The sequence below is a fragment of the Clinocottus analis genome, unplaced genomic scaffold (genome assembly GCF_023055335.1).
Source record: "Clinocottus analis isolate CAN_PGR_092001 unplaced genomic scaffold, fCliAna1.0.p SCAF_25, whole genome shotgun sequence".
In the NCBI taxonomy this organism is placed as follows: domain Eukaryota; kingdom Metazoa; phylum Chordata; class Actinopteri; order Perciformes; family Cottidae; genus Clinocottus; species Clinocottus analis.
In genome coordinates this window covers 5,480,894-5,500,543 of record NW_027175987.1, presented here as the reverse complement: position 1 = coordinate 5,500,543, position 19,650 = coordinate 5,480,894, and the positions used below count along the sequence as shown (strand labels likewise).

The window sequence follows — 19,650 nt, the reverse complement described above, 5'->3', positions numbered from 1 at the left end:
ATTAACATTACTATATAATGACTTTTTAGTTTTACAAGAGGGATAATTCTTCTCTACAAATCTCCATCTCCATAACACATACTATGTTGGGTGAAAGCCTTTTCCTTCACATGTTCTGGTAAATACCTGTCATTGTGCAGTCCTGATGGAGGTCAGTAGAGTCTTAGCCAGGCAGGGGATGGATATCAAGATATGTGAAGCAACAAATGTGTCATATTCTGATACACATTGCCAGATAAACATGTTTGTACTCGTCTCTGTTTGTATTTGATAGCCTCCTTAAGCGTTGGGCCCAGATATTAAATATAACCCCTCTATCAAAAGCACTGAAGGCAGAGTGTTAAATACATCTTCACAGATAGGTGGAAGTATCCTTTATAAGATTAACATGTTACTGTGTGTCCTGTACCAAATACAGATCTTTCCAGATTTTGACTGCTCTAGCAATATTTGTATTGCTATAATTGTGAAATAGATGTTTTTTTCACAATGGTCTGATAATTATTTGGAAAATAATTAATATTTGAATTGATTCAGAACCCCATTTCTTACTCGTAAGAAGAATCTTTTTTTTAGTTTTTGTTTAATACATCTTGGGGCATGCTGAGCATAAAGGTCCTATCTCAGTGAAGCTTTCTTGGTTAGATAATGTTTTTAAAAAAGTAAATGTTTATTAACACCTTGAACTAATATGATGCAAGGCATGTGAATATTCATTATATTTAATATAAAACATATATACAGAGCCTTGGGACGATATCACAGCTGAAATCAAGTCAATGTTCGGATGTCCTGCTTAAGATATGCTTTCATACTTCTAAATGCAATAATAATATAATCTCAATCTAATATATACTCTTGAAGAAAGTAAAACTGATTGTATTGGAATGGACTAAGAGACTGCCCCCTACAGTTGAAATACAGTTAATTGTAAATATTTTTCTAGATTTATCTTATAAACTATACTGTTGGTTAATAAATTATAGGTATTGCGTCTCTGAATCCAACGGATTTAGGAAAAACAGAGAATAGAAAATTGATATATTCCTAAAATGTTTGGGACTGAGTTAAAATTCTTGCCAGGTTTTTGAGAAATCTTGAGTTAACATGTTAGCTGTCTGGTGGAACAGGCCACGTGTGCTATCTGAAAGTTTGGAAAGGTTTTTCTCCGAGGAGTAAAAACACAACTACACTTTTCTGATGGTGTGTTATCCAATAAATCCCCCAAACTATACTAAAGACTTACTATATACTGTGATGTTAATTCCTTTTGTTGTCGTTCGGCAGGGCTAAACTGGGACATGGACTGCTCTCAGGCCAGTTCTCCAAACCACCCATGAAATCTGAACTCATTGAACAGGTGATGAAAGAAGAAAGCAAGGTATTAAACTGGGTATGTCCAGCTCCCAAACTGGGTCCATAACCAACAGAAGCATGTTAATACTGAGTGGTAACGAAGTGATTCTTTTTTGTGCAATGTCCAAACTGTTACAAGTGCCAGTCTGTCAGTTTGATGTTTTCCAAGTGTATCTGTGTTATTAATACACCTGGGCGTTTTTGTTTGTTTTGTAATTGCGACGGCGAGAGAGATGTGGTTCGAAACAAAAGGAGGATGGGATTTTTAGAAACATTATCAAGTTTTCTCATGAACTTTTTTTATTAGTCTGAAAATAGTTGTTGGCTGCAGTCCCATCATGTGCAACTCAAATGGTTTATGAACGCAACTCCAGGCACAGCTCGTTTTGTTGTTAATTCACCACATACTGCCTAATGTTGTCACAAACATTAGCTCCGGTTAATGATTGTCCTGTGCTTGCGTAACTTCTCAAGTCCTTCTTTAATTCATTTATTTTGGTATTTCTTTGTATGTTTATGCTGTGCAAATTAAATGCACATTATAGGAAATAATTGCCTTTTCAACCACATAGTGCACTGCTGCTAGGAAACTAAGAGACAAAAACCATTAAAGCATAATAGGGCCAAGCACTTGCTCTGTAAGCCGCGGGCTTCTTTTAAACCTTCCAGCCACAGTAATTGATAGTGCAGAGCTGTGATCCTGCACTTCCTAAACATGTGATGGTGGGGTCAGGTTTGGATACGTATTGACAGCTGTGACGGGGCTTCAGTTGGCATGCTGTTGTCAGTCTGTATTCAGGAAGTATTACCCATTGCAATTATATATATTCTCATTAAAATTACTTTTTAAGTTTACTCCAATCTCAAAAAAACTTGTATTGCATGCATGCCTCTGGTGTGGCTTGAAGTGGGCCCACATAGTGTTGCAAGGTAATGTAGGCATGTGTCCACATTGGATTTATTTATAATTAATTGATTATGAATATGATGTAGCTTGCCAAGTTGGAGATCAGCTTGGCTGAGCACAAAGACTGGTTGTCTGGCAGTGTTGATGGATTAAGTACATTCACTCAAGTATTGTAGGAATCTAGTTACATTTTTAGGTTGCCTGCTACTTGTAATTTACTTGAGTATCTCTATTTTATGCTACTTAATACTTCTACTCCACTTGATTTTGGAGGCTTTTTTCTCCACTACATATATATTTGACCAAAGAAATTCTTAGTCGACTAATACTTGTACGATTTTGTTTTTTGATTTGAGTTTTCCCAGGAAGAATAACATTGAAGCAACACTTTAAATATTCTTTTAAGGTCTTGGTAGTCACTCATCATGAAAAAGCATAACAAATAAAAATATTTCGCTTACAAAATCTTAGTTGACGAAGACTAAAGCAATCTATTAGTTAACAACTCGACTAAAAGAAAGCAGCCCTATTTATCTGATAACTTTAGTTATTACTAACTTTGCAGAATTAGATTATTAGTAAATCTAAATCAACTAATTAACGATAATTGATCATATGTTGAAGTACCAGCAGTCTAGAAAATATTATTTGTCATTCATTAGTCATGCTGTACCTTTTCTGCATCACTTTACTAACCTTGAGCCACCGCCAATAGCACTAAAATTGGTATTATTAATGCATAGGTCAATATAATATTTTACAGATTGAAAACCCTTTGCATGGTATAAAAGCAAGTGTCTTTACTGAAGCTATAAATGCCAATATGTGTTTATTGGACCGCACTGGTAATTCTCCTGTACAGAGCCTGGTACTGGCAGGCCACACAAAGATGCTTTCAATGTGTATCTGAAATATTCACTACTGATCTGATACTTATCTCTGAGACAGGTCGGTGGTCATGTCTGTGTGTGACGCTCATATGTTGTCATTCCAGCACCAGCAGAAAGGCGTCTCTCCTCGAATGTTGAAGGCTCTGGTCAGCAGAGGACACCCAGAGTTTTCCTCTAACAGACAGCAAGATGCCCACGAGTTCCTCCTGCACATCATCAACGTGGTGGAAGTGAGTGAAGCTAAAAGTCTATGTGCCTCAAAAGCATTCAAAATGTACAATGATTATAAATGACCAGAAATCACAGCCAGTAGATAGTAGTAGTAGTTTATGTGCAGAGGTCACATTGGTATGTATGTGACGTCATAGGATGAACAATTATACCTACGGAGCGTGTGTTGCATTATTAGAAGCTTTTGAGTTTATCAAACAATAAAAAAATAAACATTGTGCTGTATTTTTTGAGTTAACTGCATGAATTATTTCCCTAAAATGCTCAGTGTTTTTCAAGCTGTGTAAAAATATTGTTCATCCCTAAAAAAATATTATTGTGGAAAATAATTTACTGCTATCACTTCCAAGGGAACATTTATGACATTTATGACATACTATGACTTATGTTTAGATAGATATGTCAATCTGAAATTATATATATATATATATATATATATATATATATATATATATATATATATATATATATATATATTTTGGTCATATTTGAATGTTCTTGGTCTACAAATACACAACTAATTACATCTGAGTCCTGACACATATGGACAGGCAGCTGATTGGGAGGGGAGGGTCTGTTTTTGACTTAACACAGTACACTGTCTCTTTGCTTGGTACGTACACACAGGGCCCCTCTGACGTGTCTCTCTTAACCTGGATATATATAGCTCGGTGCTATCTGTTCCACAGCGAGGCCAGATAATGCTTCATATTCTTCCTCAGCCATGATGAAGGCCCTGACACAGACGTGGCACTTCTTCCACTTCATATTGTGAAGATCAGCAACATGCTACTAAGATTTTCCACACCCTAATTTCTACATATTTGTCCAATAATCTGTAGAAATAATAAGGCAAGGCAAGTTTATTTGTATAGCACATTTCAACAACAAGGCAATTCAAAGTACTTCACATAAAACCATTAAAAGCACCAAAACATAATGCAGAAGAAAACAAGATTCAAAAAGAATTAAGCACATTCATTTTGAAATGTAAAAAGACTGTCAAAAAGAAAAAAATTGAATACAAGTTGCAGTGCAGCTCTTATTCCAGAGACCTGTTTTACCCTTCCTTTGTCCATTTACTTGCCTGTACTGCTGTCTTTAAACTAGACACAAATATAGTTATCCAGACAGTGTGTGTGACTAAAGCCACCATCATCAGCAACATGTTACTCTGCCTATATCAGGCTACATGCTTGACCTGAGTAAAATTATAACTAGTGTATTTCTATTACCTCTGAGAATAGAAGGGCTGGGTTGCAAAAAAGCTGCGGTGAAACCAGTGTGTGAATGCACGATGCTATCCTTCATCACAGTCTTCAAATAAACACGGTGTAAACTTCAGTGACCCCTGTTCATGAGCAGTGAAGTGACACAGAGCCGCTGAATGATGATGATTAATGTGCCCGTGATTTGGAATTGATGTAACGCACTCAGTTATGGACGGTACAATTAGTTGAGGCGGATCCTAAATGAAAGAGTGTCATCTACAATTTAAATGACTGTATTAAGAGATGTGGGTCAAACAGCAGTTGGGTTGAAGTCATGCCAGGTGGCTGTAATGGGCCGCAGCAAAGAATAGATTCATAGTCAGAGTTGCATTTGAAACCTCAGGCTGTCATGTGTCACAGAACCTTCACGTGTTCCTGGTACATGTGAAGCTTCTGCACGCTCTGAAGCTGACATGCGGTGCTTTAAATAACAATCATTGTTTTTGACCTGGAACTTGAAAAGTAATTTCAAAAGTACTTACTCTTAAAAGTATTTTTTAACAACCTTTATACCAAAACACTCTTTCTGCAATACGTAAAAATAAATTCCATCCTCTCTATACGTTGTTCTCTTACAGAGAAACAGCGCAGGCTCAGAGAATCCAAGTGACGTCTTCCGCTTCCTGGTGGAGGAGCGAGTTCAGTGCTGCCAGTCACGTCGGGTTCGTTACAGTCAACGGGTGGACTACTGCATCCAGCTGCCAGCTCCCATTGAGATGGCCACAAATCGAGGTAAAAGGAACACACTCACACACACGCACACACACACACACACTGATCTGCTGCACCAGCACGCCACAGCTGGCTCTGGTCGATACAGCTGCATGCCGCTGGGCTCAGGTGGCACCAGCCGCTGGGGAATCAGCAGGTTCTTCTCTGAAAGGGCACAGAAGGTCTTTGAGTGCCAGACTGAAGGCTGTGTAGTTTAGAGTGAGGGAGAACATGTTTGTCTCTACTAGTGACTGCTTATGGTCTTGTATAATTCCTTTTAACAAATGTTACTGTGGCAGAAGTGATAGTCTTTGGCTGATGCAGTGTAGAAGAAAGCAGAGGCTATCTGTCTTGTCACGCAGCCATCTTGAACATATTTTATTGATATTATAATGCAACTTAAAAATTGCCCCAAGTGCAATCTGGTGTTTTGCAGATGTTTACACTTCTTGCAGCTCAAAGTGTTTGACTTTGTTGTAATTCTACCAGAGGAGCTGCTGGCATACGAGACCAAGAGAAGGGAGGCCGAGGAGAACATGCGGGCTCCTCCAGAGCCGGTTAGAGCGCGGATCCCCTTCACCGCCTGCCTGCAGGCCTTCACAGAGCCGGAAAACGTCCCTGACTTCTGGAGCTCAGCGCTGCAGGCCAAGTCAGCTGGAGTGAAGTAAGCAAAGGTCCACATGTTTTTGGGCCCTGAAACACTGTTTTTTCATCACCTCACACCTTTTGATTCAAACTGTATTAATATTGTATTTCTACAATTTTTACTTCCTTTTTTTTAACATTTAATTTCTTCCCTCTGCAGAACTTCCCGTTTCGCCTCCTTCCCAGAGTATCTGGTTTTGCAGATCAAGAAATTTACATTCGGGGTTGACTGGGTGCCGAAGAAACTAGGTAACTATCTGTTACCCTTCACGTCTTTCACTGGCCTCCATCAATGTTGTGACTCAGGTGTTATAAGTATTTGTAGTGTTGTAAATGTCCAGCAGAGGGCACCATCAAACAGCAATTCACAGGGTGAACCCAGACAATTTTGAGTCCAAAATTTACTAAATTAAATCTTACATTGCAGAAACTCTCTTGGTTCTCTTATCACATCGCAAACATAATCAAGGGTTTATTCAAATGTCATTTACACAAACAGCTAGCAGGAACACCTGACTTGATCAAGTACATACAATGTGTTCACACCTCAGTGGAAGCTGTGAGTGGTGTTCAAAAACAAGTGCATACACCATCTAATTGTTTTAAAGTACCAGCATTACAATAACATAAAATATCAAACAACCAATTGATACTAGAACAATTGAAAAATGTGTGTGAAAAATTCAAAAGGATAAAAAACAACTAAAATGTAAATACTGCTTTGGACTCTCTCATTGTAAGTCTATGGACTAAGACAATTTTAGAATCATATTTTCAGGAGGCAATACAAACACTCTGCTCGCCATAAATGTCAATGTATTCCTCAGTGAGGTTTCATGTGTGTCTATCCCTGTATAGATTTGGCCATTGATGTTCCAGACTTTCTGGATTTGAGCAGGCTGCGGGCTATTGGGCTGCAGGCGAGTGAACAGGAGCTGCCTGACCTCCTGCCTCCCATCGTGCTCGCTGAAGACACCAGAGGTACTGAACAAGTCTATTTTGTGTGAGTGTGTGTGCGTGTGTGCATGCGTGCATTAAGACAGTGGTTTCTTAACCTTTTTTCAGTGATTTACCCACTGTAAAATATTTTTCTAGCCAAGTACCCCCTCTAATCAGTGCAAAATCATTTTTGGTTGACAAAATAAGTAATACACAGCACTGTGCCATCAGTGTCTGATTTAATATAGAATATATATAATTATCTTCATAAACTTACTCTTATATTTGACTGAATATTTATAAAAATATCTATTTTTAAAGGATTTTTTAATGGATGCTATTTTTTAAATTTTTGTTAATCTCACATACCCCCTAGAGTGCTTTCATGTACCACCAGGGGTACACATGCCCCCTTTTAAGAACCACAGCATTAAGAGACAGGTCAATATAGTTGGGACAACTACATTAAAAGTTGGGTAGTGTAAATTACATGTTTTGCCCCTTTTATCTGACACTTTGTTCTTTTTTTTCATTTCTACTGCACATTTACAAATAGCAATTAGTGCCAACATTTGTTTTGGATATTCAGATATATTCCCCTGTTTTCAGATCAAACAGTGCTCCATTTTTCTAACCCATAATTCACAGAGAAGGATCGCCTGGTCACAAGCTGCCATGACTCACTTTCAGTGTCCTACAGGGATATATTTGCATTTGTGCATGACTACTTGGGTAAAAAAAGGAAATAAAACAGTGCTCTTAACTACTGGAGGCATTTTTGGCCCTTCAGGTTCAGTTTTACAGTCCATTTATTCATTTTAAAGGGCATTACTTTCTCCGCGCATCAGATTTTAAATCTTTTTTTTTACCCAGCGGGCCAAACACTCAAATTGTAGTGTACTAAATACTAAAACCTTTTCTACATATGAGACAGCATACAGTACATCAGATTGTTCCCAATAAAGTGGAATACCGTGTTGCTTTGATAACTAACTCAGATGTATGTTGTCCCAAAGCTGCGACCTAACATCCTTTTCAGGAGGTGTGAGGGGATTTTTGTGACAGAGACAAACGATCCATGAAATTGTCTCTGATATGATGTTCTGCTCAAAGCCACCCAGGTTTTCTCTTCAGGGCATATTAAATGGAATCCCACAGGAAAGGCATGCTCAATAAATTACTTAAAAGTTGTTGTGTTCACAGTGTGGCTAAGCCTAATAAGTTCTAATGATTTTATAAGATCCCCTTGTAATGCACTCCCTGGGGCTCTGAGACTAGTAAGGTAGTGTGTGCGTTTTGGAGCCCAAACGTTATTGTTGTTACTTTTCTTGAAAACTTTGTTGCGTCAGACTTTTTGATGCTTTGTGATATTTTGAGCAAGACATACATTCTTGAGCTTTTTTTTGTCTTTCTATCTTCCAAAAGGCCAAAACTACAACCTCCCTCCGTTTGTTTGTCTTTTTCTTTGTCTCCGATGTGAATGTGATTCTCATCCCTTCTTCCGTTGTTTGCAAAGTTCAGCTACATCAAGTTATCAGTGTCCTCCTTAATATTTTAACAGGCGTGAAGCACAGAGTGTTCTGCGCCGTCTCAAGCTCCAAACACAAACACAAAAAAGGGTTCTAGCGCAAAGACACAGGAACATCAGGAAGCAGTGTCCCACATTAACAGACTTTCTGAGAGCTTTACAAAATCGTTTAGCCTGCTGCTTCTAAAGACAGGAAACTCCAAGGACAAAACTAAAGTCTGAACATGTTTTTCTGAGTATGCCTTAATATTTTAAGAGTGAATGATACCTACTATCTCAGACCTCTAAACACATGAAATTGGCTTCTTGGAGCAGTGCGTCTACTTTAAAGTCTTCAGACCGTTACATAAATTGTTCTGTCTTTGAGCTGAAACTACCTTGCTTAGGCAGCGTTGCATATCTGCGTTTAGCAGCAAGCTCTGCAGCAATCATAGAGCCCCACAGTAAAACCAGTGCATACAATATGCATAAATGTTGTCTGGATGTCGTAAATCAGAGGTGGTAGAGTTATTTGATTTTTTTTAATTTTCAGAGCTTCTCTTCCTCTAGACAGAGAGGTTAAAACAATTACCAGTGTGTACATCATCTGGAAATTAAGTGTTTTTTCCCCAATGCATTTTCTGATGGATTTCATATGATGGGTTTTGCAAATTAACCACTGGCCCATTATCCCCCAGCTGGCTTCACCAGTGATTAATCACTGGTTACTCTCTGTCTCCGAAAGGCTTCATTGCTTCCTATTGATTTCACAGTACAGCCCACATGTATTTCCCTATATGCTGCTTGAACCATATTATTTGTCATTGGTCAGTGTATCACCCATTCACTCAATTATTGCAGAACATTAAGGAAATGGAAGAAAAAAATGTATCATGGCTTTTTGTGATTTAAAATTATTATTTTGTACACAAAATGCTAATCTGATTGTCTCCTTTCAAGATTAAAGTGGAACAATTAATATACACATAGTTTAAAATGAACCATGATGTGATTTGTTTTTTCTAAAGTCAATAAAAATATGCAAGAGAGGGAGGCAGCACTTGAGAAATAGTTGTGACCAGGACAAAAAAACTAAAACTGGAAACAACTAAAACTCTGACAAAAGGATGAAAACAAAAGTAAAAGAAGAATCAGGAAAGAGATTGTCTTTGTTTAGTTTTCATACAAACATGAATTGCTCAAATTGCGATTGCAGTGCTTGTGAATAGTTGGGGCAATCTGCTCACTGCAGGTGGTGACGAGGCCCCACCAAAAGCTTAGCTTGAGCCGATCTTGCATCTAACTTTGTCTATAAAGGGACATCCCTAATATGATTGCACAGCAGCGGCCCTTGTGCCCATGAGTGTCCATTATGGTAAATGTTACAGCGTAGTGTAACATCAGCACAAGAACAGTAGAGTCATCGTGTCAGCAAACTGATTCAGTGTCCATTTTACCAAAATATCTGCAGCAGCTTATTATTTACCCAAGCACAATTTTGGAAGATTCTTGAGGTTTAGTTGGTATTATCTGTAGCTTAATAAACATTATTGTCAGTGAAAGTACTCCAAACCACACTAATAAAAAAGAAAATGCACAAAAGCAGTGATAGTGTGTGATCTCATTGTTCGGCGTCTTGAAATGTTTCTTCTCCTCTTTCAGATAATTCCATGAGCTCCATAGACTGTGAGTATTTAATGTTTCTTTCGCATAGCTCAGTTATACAGTATCTATTCACTATCTAAATGAAAAAGTTATAGCCATGGAAAATGTATTTTGGACACCAATGATTAATGCTATGCAGCTAAACCTCTGACCATGTCTGCTCGAGCAGGTGCTGCAGCTGCTCTTTACTTCCTCCCAAACTTAACTTTTCCACGTGGCTCTGCTTGTTAGCCAGACTTTTTTCATTCTCCTTGATAAATCATCCCTCAATAAAGACGTCCGCAGAGTGGATTCTCTCATGGTCTCTTTGTCTAATGAGGCCCAAAGAGACTGCCACCACAGATCTGTCGGGTTGTTTAACTTGTTAGGTTACCGGCGGTGTTGACTCAGCAACAGCTATGTTTTTTAGTTATTGATGTCTGTCGTCTTCACAGCTCCAGAAATAGACGAGGCGGCAGTCATGCAGCTGGCAGAGATGGGCTTCCCGCTGGAGGCCTGCAGGAAGGCGGTTTACTACACGGGCAACATGGGCCCAGAGATGGCCTTCAACTGGATCATAGCCCACATGGAGGAGCCGGGTAAGCGAACATCACGGCATTCAAATGAAACATATAAAGACATCAACAGACACAAATTATATATTTTACCGTATGAATGACAGTGCAAGCAAAAGCATGAAAAAAAAAGCACAATTCCGTCATAGTTTCAAGTAAATTACAATGTGATGTGTTTACAGATAATGAGAAAGAACATCACAAAAGAACTTAGCACGATTTAGAAAGGTCTGCTATGTTGGCTCAAATTTCAAGCACCGAGTGTGACTTGAGGGTTGATGGCTTTTCCTGTTCAATAAAATAAACCTAGATGCTAGCAGTGTTAAAAAAAGGTTGTAACTGTATATCTGGCTCCAGTTATAGAGCTATTCTCAGCCGAGATCTAAAATATGAAAAGGAATGTCTAAATGTATTGTAAGTGTCTAATGATCAAAAATAGTCGAGAAAAAATAGTGATGACAAGAAATACTGCGTGGGAAGAGGGTATTACGTTAGCGTTGAGGGTTAAAGGAGCAATCGTAACCCAAAAATACCAGCGACAAATAATGAGAACAGCAGCTGCGCTGAAAGAGATGTGGTTCTCCAACCATTGCAATAAGCTGAGTCTGAGTCTTTTCTGCAAAAGACTTTGCCTCTGCAGACCTGCCAACAACATTTCTGCAGCAAGTACACAAAGCAAAGGCAAGTTTATTTGTATGGGACGTTTTGAGCACAAAGGTAATTCAAAGTGACATGTCACATCTCCAGTTCTTCCATTACAGTTAAGTTGTTTTTGTGCGCGTGTGTGCGCACGTGTGTGTGTGTGTGTGTGATCTTCACCAGAAACTTTGTCGGGGCTGACTTTGTGTCTTGTATAGCCTCTCATGTGTAGAGGCAGTCCCATGAGGCGTTGACTCGTATCACTTTTATTTCCCTGGTTGGCTGTAAAGGGCCTCTACAGTGAAGAGAAATTAGAGCAGCCTGTTGGTTTTTAAATGGGCATAATGCATCTGCAAAAAGCACTGCATTCACGCTCAATAACCTCAGTAAAATGGTATTTTCCTGCCTGCTGCACAAAGGTTACTTTTTCCTAACCCACATTTGTTTGGTTTCATCCCTTGCCATTAACATTACTTTGAATTTTTTTTCAGTCATTTTTAGATAGATGTCTTTTTGACTGAGTTGAACCTTAAGTGCTGCATTGACAACAATGAACTAATGACTTATGTTTCATAAGAGGCTCACTGTGCAGGGAAGGTGACTCAATTATTATACCTATTTATTGGAATTATTTTTACTGGGAATTTGGTAGAAAATAAAATTGAGCCTTTTGGAATAGTAAACTTCTTGAATAGTTTTATGTGATGAGATCCAAACACAGAATGAAACTGGGTGTAAGAAGGCAAATGATAATCAATTGAGAAAAATGTCTCTTCACAGCCTAAAATGAACTGTTAAGTTTTGTCTTTAATTTCTTTGACTGCAAGAGAGTTTTCTTCTTGTAGCATAACAACAAATGTATTATGGGTAATCAAAAGGACACGAGACAAGGAGACTGAGAGCGACACAGGAGTGGTAGTTAAGTGGTACGCATTTTCATTTATGGCCATGTTGGTAATGAAAGCTCTGTTTTTGACCAACAGTCGAGTGATTACAACTGGAGGGCCCTTGTTCCCAGATTGAGGGTTACTTTACTTTCACTTGAATCTGCTGAAAGTGCACAAAGCATTGAAGTTAACTTGGAAATTAGTAAATGTATTTCATGCAGAGGTTATACATGTTTATATAAGTAGTTTCCAGTGTTAAGATTCTTGAATTGATTTAAATGTATGCAGTGGTCCTCTTTTGCCTTCTTCTGGACTGTCGTTAATATTGTTTGCTATTGTGTTATGTTTGTTATGACCTGTCAAGGGACTACAGATGCAAATTAGCTGAAGCTATAATCTGCTACAGTGCAAATTATAGTGTGCTTCACCCTTTCAGACGTTTTATCACCCGTCCGATATATTATTCATGAACTTGTTAAAAATAAATGTTTTACTTGTTTAAAAAAACATTTTGGCACCACAACAAATGGCAAAAATATGTCTAGAAGTTGCTAACTTGGACCGCCAGCACGAATATATTCATAGATCTGGTTGAATATAAATAGAGAGCGACAGCATCTCATTATTATTGTCTCCCTCCATCTTTTCTCAGACTTTGCAGAACCTCTCACTCTGCCCTCCATGATGGATCCTGGTCCATCCACCATTGACAGCCCCATGGGCGCCACTCTGCTGGGCAACTCGCCCCCTGAGGAGAGCATCGCCATCCTCACTTCAATGGGCTTCCCCCGTGCTCACAGCATCCAGGCACTCAAAGCCACGGTCAGTCTTCTGCCCACTCTGTTCATCTTTACACTTTGGAACAATAATAAATAACTCTTTTTTTTCTCATTAGCTGGCAGCTAGACTTCTTTCAACTCATCTTTTTTTCTGCTAGCCAATTCAAATGTGTCCTAATCCCCAACATGTGTTGTATACTGTAGGTTGGTTATTGTTAATCAACCCCAGTTTATGAGTTTCTACATTTGTCGTTGTGAACACTTTTGGTCTAATCCTCCTTCTGTGACTAAAATACTCTGCTGCTGTATTGTGGTTACATGAATTTGTTTTGAATGAGCAGAAAAGAATGGGTAGCTAGTGTGCAGTGATGGTCCTCATGACCAAAGGAAACAGTATTACTTCTAGAAAGTCAGACGTCTGTAAGTGGCGCTCATTCCTTTAGGCCTTTACACACTGAGTTTTTTTGTGTGATTAATTGGCACATCGTTGATTTTGTCATATGTATTTTCACACCTGACACACACTTTACGCAGTGAAAAAAAGGGCGTAAGTTTTGACTGGAACAAGGTTGATTTGTTTTTCCATGGCATCAAAGGATATAATAGGATAAAGGCATCAACCAACCATGTTGTGCAGAACGGACACATTTAAAACGTACAGTATATTAGGGCCCTGCCCAAACCAAGACGGCAAAATGTATTACTCCATTCAACCTTGACAAAGGCAGCGGATACCAGATACACTCTTTTCATTCTTACCTTTCACAATAAAAGGGTCATATTCAATGTCTACATTTTTTACCAGAGGGAGTTTAAATTCACTAATTTTGAACAAAAGGAAACTCAATAAAATAGTTTACAGTAGTTAGGTTACACAACAATTTACTTGTGGTCAGGATCTGAGTCAGGATCCTGGTAGTTGGTCCTCCGGCCTACATGAACTTATTCAAACCTTTAATTGAAAAAGTGTATTGCATCTAAACTATTCGGTATGAATATTCTAGATGCAAAATATTCGCTGCCGAGTATCTGTATTTTTGTGTTGTTTATTCGTCATGCCCCAGTCTGGGACTCACAGAGACAATAAAGAGTTACATGGAAGGAAAAATACATCTGAGGAAGCAATGACCACCTGACACCACAGAAAAAGCGTGTCCTAGTGAGGTAGTTCATTACATAGCAGGAAGTTGGCATGAATTGAGGAGCTGTTTGAAAAAAGAGAGGGTGAGATGATAAAACCAAACTCTGTCACGCATAAAATGGCTTGGCTGGCCTACTTGTTTGCTTTACAGACTGCAAATTGAATAGGTCCTCACAGGTCAGAGTGATTAAAGATGTCTTGTCGACAGGTCCCAGTAGCATATGGGCACTAATGCAGCCTCAAAGACATATTTAGCCCGCTTATCATCACATCTTACAAATCAATACATTTTAAATAATGCAAAGTACAAAATAATTGATTTGTTTTGTGTGTGAATCAAAGGGAATGTGGCTCTAGCAAATTATTTTTTTTTTCTTTTGAAATGGGCCCAGATTCTCACATTTCATGTTTCATATTTCAAACTGCCCCCTCAGCAAAAAATAACACAGCAGACTGTTATTAAAGCATAAAAATAGACACCAGGCTTCTTTGTTTATCGTCCCCGATACCACCAACCTCCATCCATTATGTTAAAGTGAAAAAAGAACATATATTCCTCATGAGTGGGATGCAGGTGTGAAGCAGAGCGGGGTCTTATGGCTTGGTTTATTATTAGTCTAGAATTAAGAGGAGGGACTTTTTTCAACCTCAGTAACTTGACTGGGAGAGACGGGGGAAAAAGAGCAGACTGCTTTATTAGCGAATCAAGATGGGCATTCTCCAGGAATCACACCTCTGTTTTAGATTAAAAGGGGGGATTTAGTACAGATGGATACCTGCTGCCTCCTCTCCAATAAATGATGTTCAGCAGTGCCTAGTTTTTTTTGAGGAGCTTGATAAAGATACAATAGGAAAGGAATAAAAGACAGAAAACAAGATGAAACACGAACATTTCTTATCCTCAGCCCAGATTATGGACTCATATGTTTTGTATATGTGTGGCCATATGTCTTCTATGTGCCAATATGCTGCACATAGTGCCGCTTCAGTCATGATATGCTACTGTGCGGAGCGTCCTCATACAGAACATGTTCAAAACAGCAAATGGAAAAGTTGTCTTTACTCGAAAAAATTGGAACACCTGAAATTGATAAAAAATCAAAATGTTCCCTCAATATTGATATATTACAGACATTTTGGTTTTGAATTAGAAGGAACTTATGTTGTAAACTTAAAATGTGCTTTCAGAACAATAACCTTGAACGAGCACTCGACTGGATCTTCATCCATCCGGAGGAGGAGGAGAGCGATGCTCTCTCAGACATGGCTGACACGGAGCCAAATGACAACGCTTTCTCCAACGCCAACTCGCACAGCGACGCCACGCTGTCTCCAGACAGAGACGCGTCAGGTCCGCGGGTCAAAGACGGACCAGGACGTGGGTGGCTTTGCATCATTTCATTAATTGTAGCTGTCGTATCTATCGTTATTTATTTTATTTTCTGATCCTCATCTAAAGTTCATCAAGTAATGAGAGGTTGACTTTTACTATTTTTCTAATAACACCAGGACATTATGTACCTTGAAAGCTCCAATTAATGTCTGACGCTGATACAGCATCCTGACCAACCAGAGACACAAAACATGATTCAGGATCTTTGTGCATATTTTCTTTGTGAACAGCGTTAAGAATGACAATGTATTCATGCCTCTACATACTTCTCTACAAATTATGTTCAAACAAAGCAACATTGTGGGTAAAAATCATAAAATTCCATTAGTAATGCAGACGTTCTGGCATTTCACCATTTATTTATTTTATTCTTGTCTTTTTCTTGTCACTATTCACAGAAGCATAAAGACATTTTCATCAGAAACAACCCTTTTTATCTGAATGTGTCCACCGGTGTAGAGGCTTGAAAGAGTCTTTTAAAGCTTGCATGTATGCAGATGAAAGCCTGGTGTTTATATATCCTTCTACTGAAGCTGTTCATTTAAACGGCTTATCGATAAGAGAGTTTTGTATAAGGTTTTTAGTATTTGTGAAACAATGTGTCCTCTGACTTTGTATTCCCCTTTTCAGGTTATGAGCTCTTTGCTTTCATCAGTCACATGGGAGCATCCACAATGTCTGGACATTATGTTTGTCACATCAAAAAGGAGGGAAGGTGAGTTGCACACAGTTTCTCTTCTTTGTTTTTACTTAGTTTATTGTGGGAAAGAACTGACAGTATATTAATTATCTTTTATCATGAGTTCCCAGTCAGTCCCAAAAATGTCTGTTTTTTCACGGTCTAACCTGTTTTCATCTCTGGAAATACATATTCTAAAATAATTTGATAATTATTGGTTGGTTTTTGCCACCAGAAGTCTGACAAATTAGTATTCAATTGCAGCCTATTTCTGAGTGAAAATAATACATTTACTCATTCATCTCCGAAGGTATTTTCCCACAAATGTTCTTTTTTCTTCTTGTAGATGGGTGATCTACAACGACCACAAAGTGTGTTTGTCAGAAAGGCCTCCAAAAGACTTGGGCTACATCTACTTTTACCATCGACTATCTAGCAGTTAAACTGAAGTTAACGCCCCTCCACCATGCAACCTTTTTAAAGAACCGCAGTCTTCCACCCAGAAGACTTTCAGACAACCTTAATAACAGCCGCTCTGGAAATAATGGAAATAACCTTTCAGACCAGCCGCTCGCCTTAACGTGATGTCATTCAGGAGCAACCAGAAACCCTGGTCAGAAAGGGAAAGCAATGTGCTTTTTGTGCATTTGTGTTATGTTCTGCTTTAAATGTATTCTTCAGTGTGTTCATGTTTAAGAAAAGACATTTTCTTGGCAGTTTAGGTGCAGAGGGATGTGTGCAATTTCCACTACTGTATTCAAAATAATGTCACATATCCAATCTCATTGTTCCTCCTCCATGCCTTCTGCTACTGTGCCAGTATTTTCAAAGTGGTACATTTTATAAATGTACGTTGAAATGGCTTCACTGCCAGCCCTGAAATGCTCTGAAACTGCAACAACAAACAAGAAACTACTGCTGCCTTTGCATTTTACTTTTAAGTAAAAAAAAACTAATAGGTGTTACAAATACTTTCGTTAAAATTCAGTACTACTGGTTGAATAATGGCTCAGACCTGCTCCAGTTCTCCTTGGAGATGGTGTAAGTTTGTACCTTTTAACGAGAAGCCACTTAAGGAAAACTGTTTGAGAGCTCAAGAACGAAATATTTTCCTTCTTTCAAAGCACTTTTTGACTAAAACAATTCATATTTTGCAGCTGATGGAGTTGGACATTTTATATCCCACTCTAGGCAATTGAATGTGATATCTTTAATTTCAACTTGAGAACTGCTGAACCTGTAAATCCTTAAAGTGGCCATTAGTATAACAGATGACAGCATTGCATATAATTGAGCTCTAATATTAGCAAAGTTGTACGTATTCTAAGTGCAGTGAGCTTCTTTTGTTCATTAAGTTCATAGTAAAAACTTTAACTCTCGGCTGCAGCTGGTCCAGGTTAGTTCCTTCATCACTCTAGACAGATTCAGACTGTGACCCAAAAGTTAAAATTAATGTTTTTCCTTCACCTGTTGCCACTTTTTACAGGTCAGTTAATCCATTTCTGCATACGAACCATTTTTACGTCGAAAGCAATATATGCAACTACAGAAAGGACTGTAAGATAACAGCTGCTCGCTGACAGGTATCTCTTGTAAAAAAACAATGAGGTGCAGAATGTATGACTTCCTGGTGCTCGCAACAACCAAAACCTTCTGCTCAGCTTTAATACTCTGAAACTACAGTAGGACTGGCCCTTTGCAGTAACTGTACTTTTCACATTTATCTACTCAGTATGTTCAAAATGTACTGGACAAATTCAACGGAGACATTATTTGGTTGTTTGTCAGATATAAGTGAATTTGGAACCTCTGATTGAGTCTTGTTTTATTTATTTGTTGCATCTCAAAAGGGCAGAGAAATATTACAAAGTGTTGGTATTTTTTCAGTGACACAAACCCTCAATTCTACTTTGGTGACCTGAAATTGAAATTAAAAAGGATTTCTGCTGAAAATGCTTTCCAATGTTAAAGAATTTTACAGAAGTCAATGCCTTATTTCAGGTAAAATTGGCCACATTTGATGTAGATGTCCAATCAGTGCTGATGGTAGTTGTAGTCCACTGAAGACAAATATGCCATAGTTAGTGTGTGCTATATACAGCGGTACACCTGCTAATTCAAGTTTCTCTCAAACTAAGACAGGCCTAATTTCCTTTTTAGCTCATCGTAAAACATTTGTTATTCAAATTGAACATTTAAAAAGAGGAAACGTAAGTAAATAACAGCACTTTTTTTTTTTTTTTTTTAGCACATTTTACAAACAGGTCACAAAGTGCTTGACAGGAGTGAAACTCACAAAACACATTTTGGTCTTTCCACTGTTTTAACAATCAGCTACAACCAGGTTTGGTCGAAATAAATCCTTAATTCTTGGAGGAAGATGTCAAAATGTAACACATTTTTCTTTTAAGAATTTAAATTGCATGTCATTTTTTTCTCATATTCAAAGAGATGACAATTCCTAAGAGGGTACCGAGAAACAAAAGGAGACATATTTGATAAACATAAGAAACTGGAATAAGTTGAAGGTATATAAAAAATGTCTTTTAACAATCTCAGGTTATGCCTTTATGACAGTCATGTCTTTCCTTGAGGGTTTCAGGTGTACTCTCCTTGAAAAACACTGTCCTGAGCAGAACTTTGGTTTTATTATACATTGACCTCTGACCTTCATCAGATGCTACTTGATCAGCTGCTACAGTGCTCGTTCTCTATGCAGCGGGGAATTCTAAAAGTTCTCTCTATGCAAGTCTTGTGTTGCTGCCATTCTTCCTCTAAAAAGTGGTTTTCTTTTTGTCAGAAACGAAATGCATCCTGTCAAAGCATTGTCTGTAATCAGTGTCTCTGCACATCATCAGTGAATGGGTGAACTTGTCGTCTCGCTTAATGATAATTAGTCATTAATGTTTCAGATATTCTGTGCAGTTAATTGTATTCCCCTTTAGCTTTCGTGTCGCGTTATCGTTTTTATAATTTGTCTTCCTGTTTCAGCTTTCCCTCCAGCTCGGTCTCTTCCAATATTTCTAAATTAAAACGGTTCAGTTTGTCATAAAAGGGCTTATTCACTGTCAGCATGTGCACTAGACGTTGACATTTAGTCATTTGGATTGTACAAGTTTACTTTTCTGAGTTGTATTCTTTTTTTTCATTTAACAAAATGTCAAAAAAGGCTCTTCACTCGTTTTTACTCCTTTTTGCAAACAAGTTTGTGCCAATTCTGTAGCTTTCATTACATAGATTTCCTGAAGGGATTATTTTAAAGTGACTTTTGTAATGTATGTGTTTATCCAAATGTGGCTTAGATGTACGTGAATAGAGTCATGACAGTATACTCACTGGCACTGTTTACTTACAATGTTTGGATCATTTATTAAACGGCATCTTTGTTGAGACTTGGCCTCTTTAAAAATGAACAAGAAACTGCAGAACAAGTGTTTTCATTGAGGAAAATAAAGA

General features: G+C 38.2%; 1 protein-coding gene across 3 annotated transcripts in view; it reads left to right on the top strand.

Annotated features, from left to right (window-relative positions):
* Positions 1–19,584, top strand: part of usp13 (ubiquitin specific peptidase 13) — a 33,733-nt gene extending 14,149 nt beyond the window's left edge. Inside the window, exons 10-21 of one of the 3 annotated variants that reach the window (XM_068591316.1) lie at positions 1,288–1,360; positions 3,258–3,383; positions 5,234–5,387; positions 5,856–6,030; positions 6,172–6,260; positions 6,870–6,992; positions 10,120–10,143; positions 10,557–10,700; positions 12,855–13,024; positions 15,311–15,500; positions 16,146–16,230; positions 16,541–19,584. In XM_068591316.1, coding sequence (XP_068447417.1) covers positions 1,288–1,360; positions 3,258–3,383; positions 5,234–5,387; positions 5,856–6,030; positions 6,172–6,260; positions 6,870–6,992; positions 10,120–10,143; positions 10,557–10,700; positions 12,855–13,024; positions 15,311–15,500; positions 16,146–16,230; positions 16,541–16,637 — 1,450 coding nt within the window. In that variant the 3' untranslated portion in view covers positions 16,638–19,584. Of the gene's footprint in view, positions 1–1,287; positions 1,394–3,257; positions 3,384–5,233; positions 5,388–5,855; positions 6,031–6,171; positions 6,261–6,869; positions 6,993–10,119; positions 10,144–10,556; positions 10,701–12,854; positions 13,025–15,310; positions 15,501–16,145; positions 16,231–16,540 lie in introns of all 3 variants that reach the window. The other 2 variants (XM_068591315.1, XM_068591314.1) reach the window with 2 other exon arrangements.
* Positions 19,585–19,650: the final 66 nt, after the last annotated feature.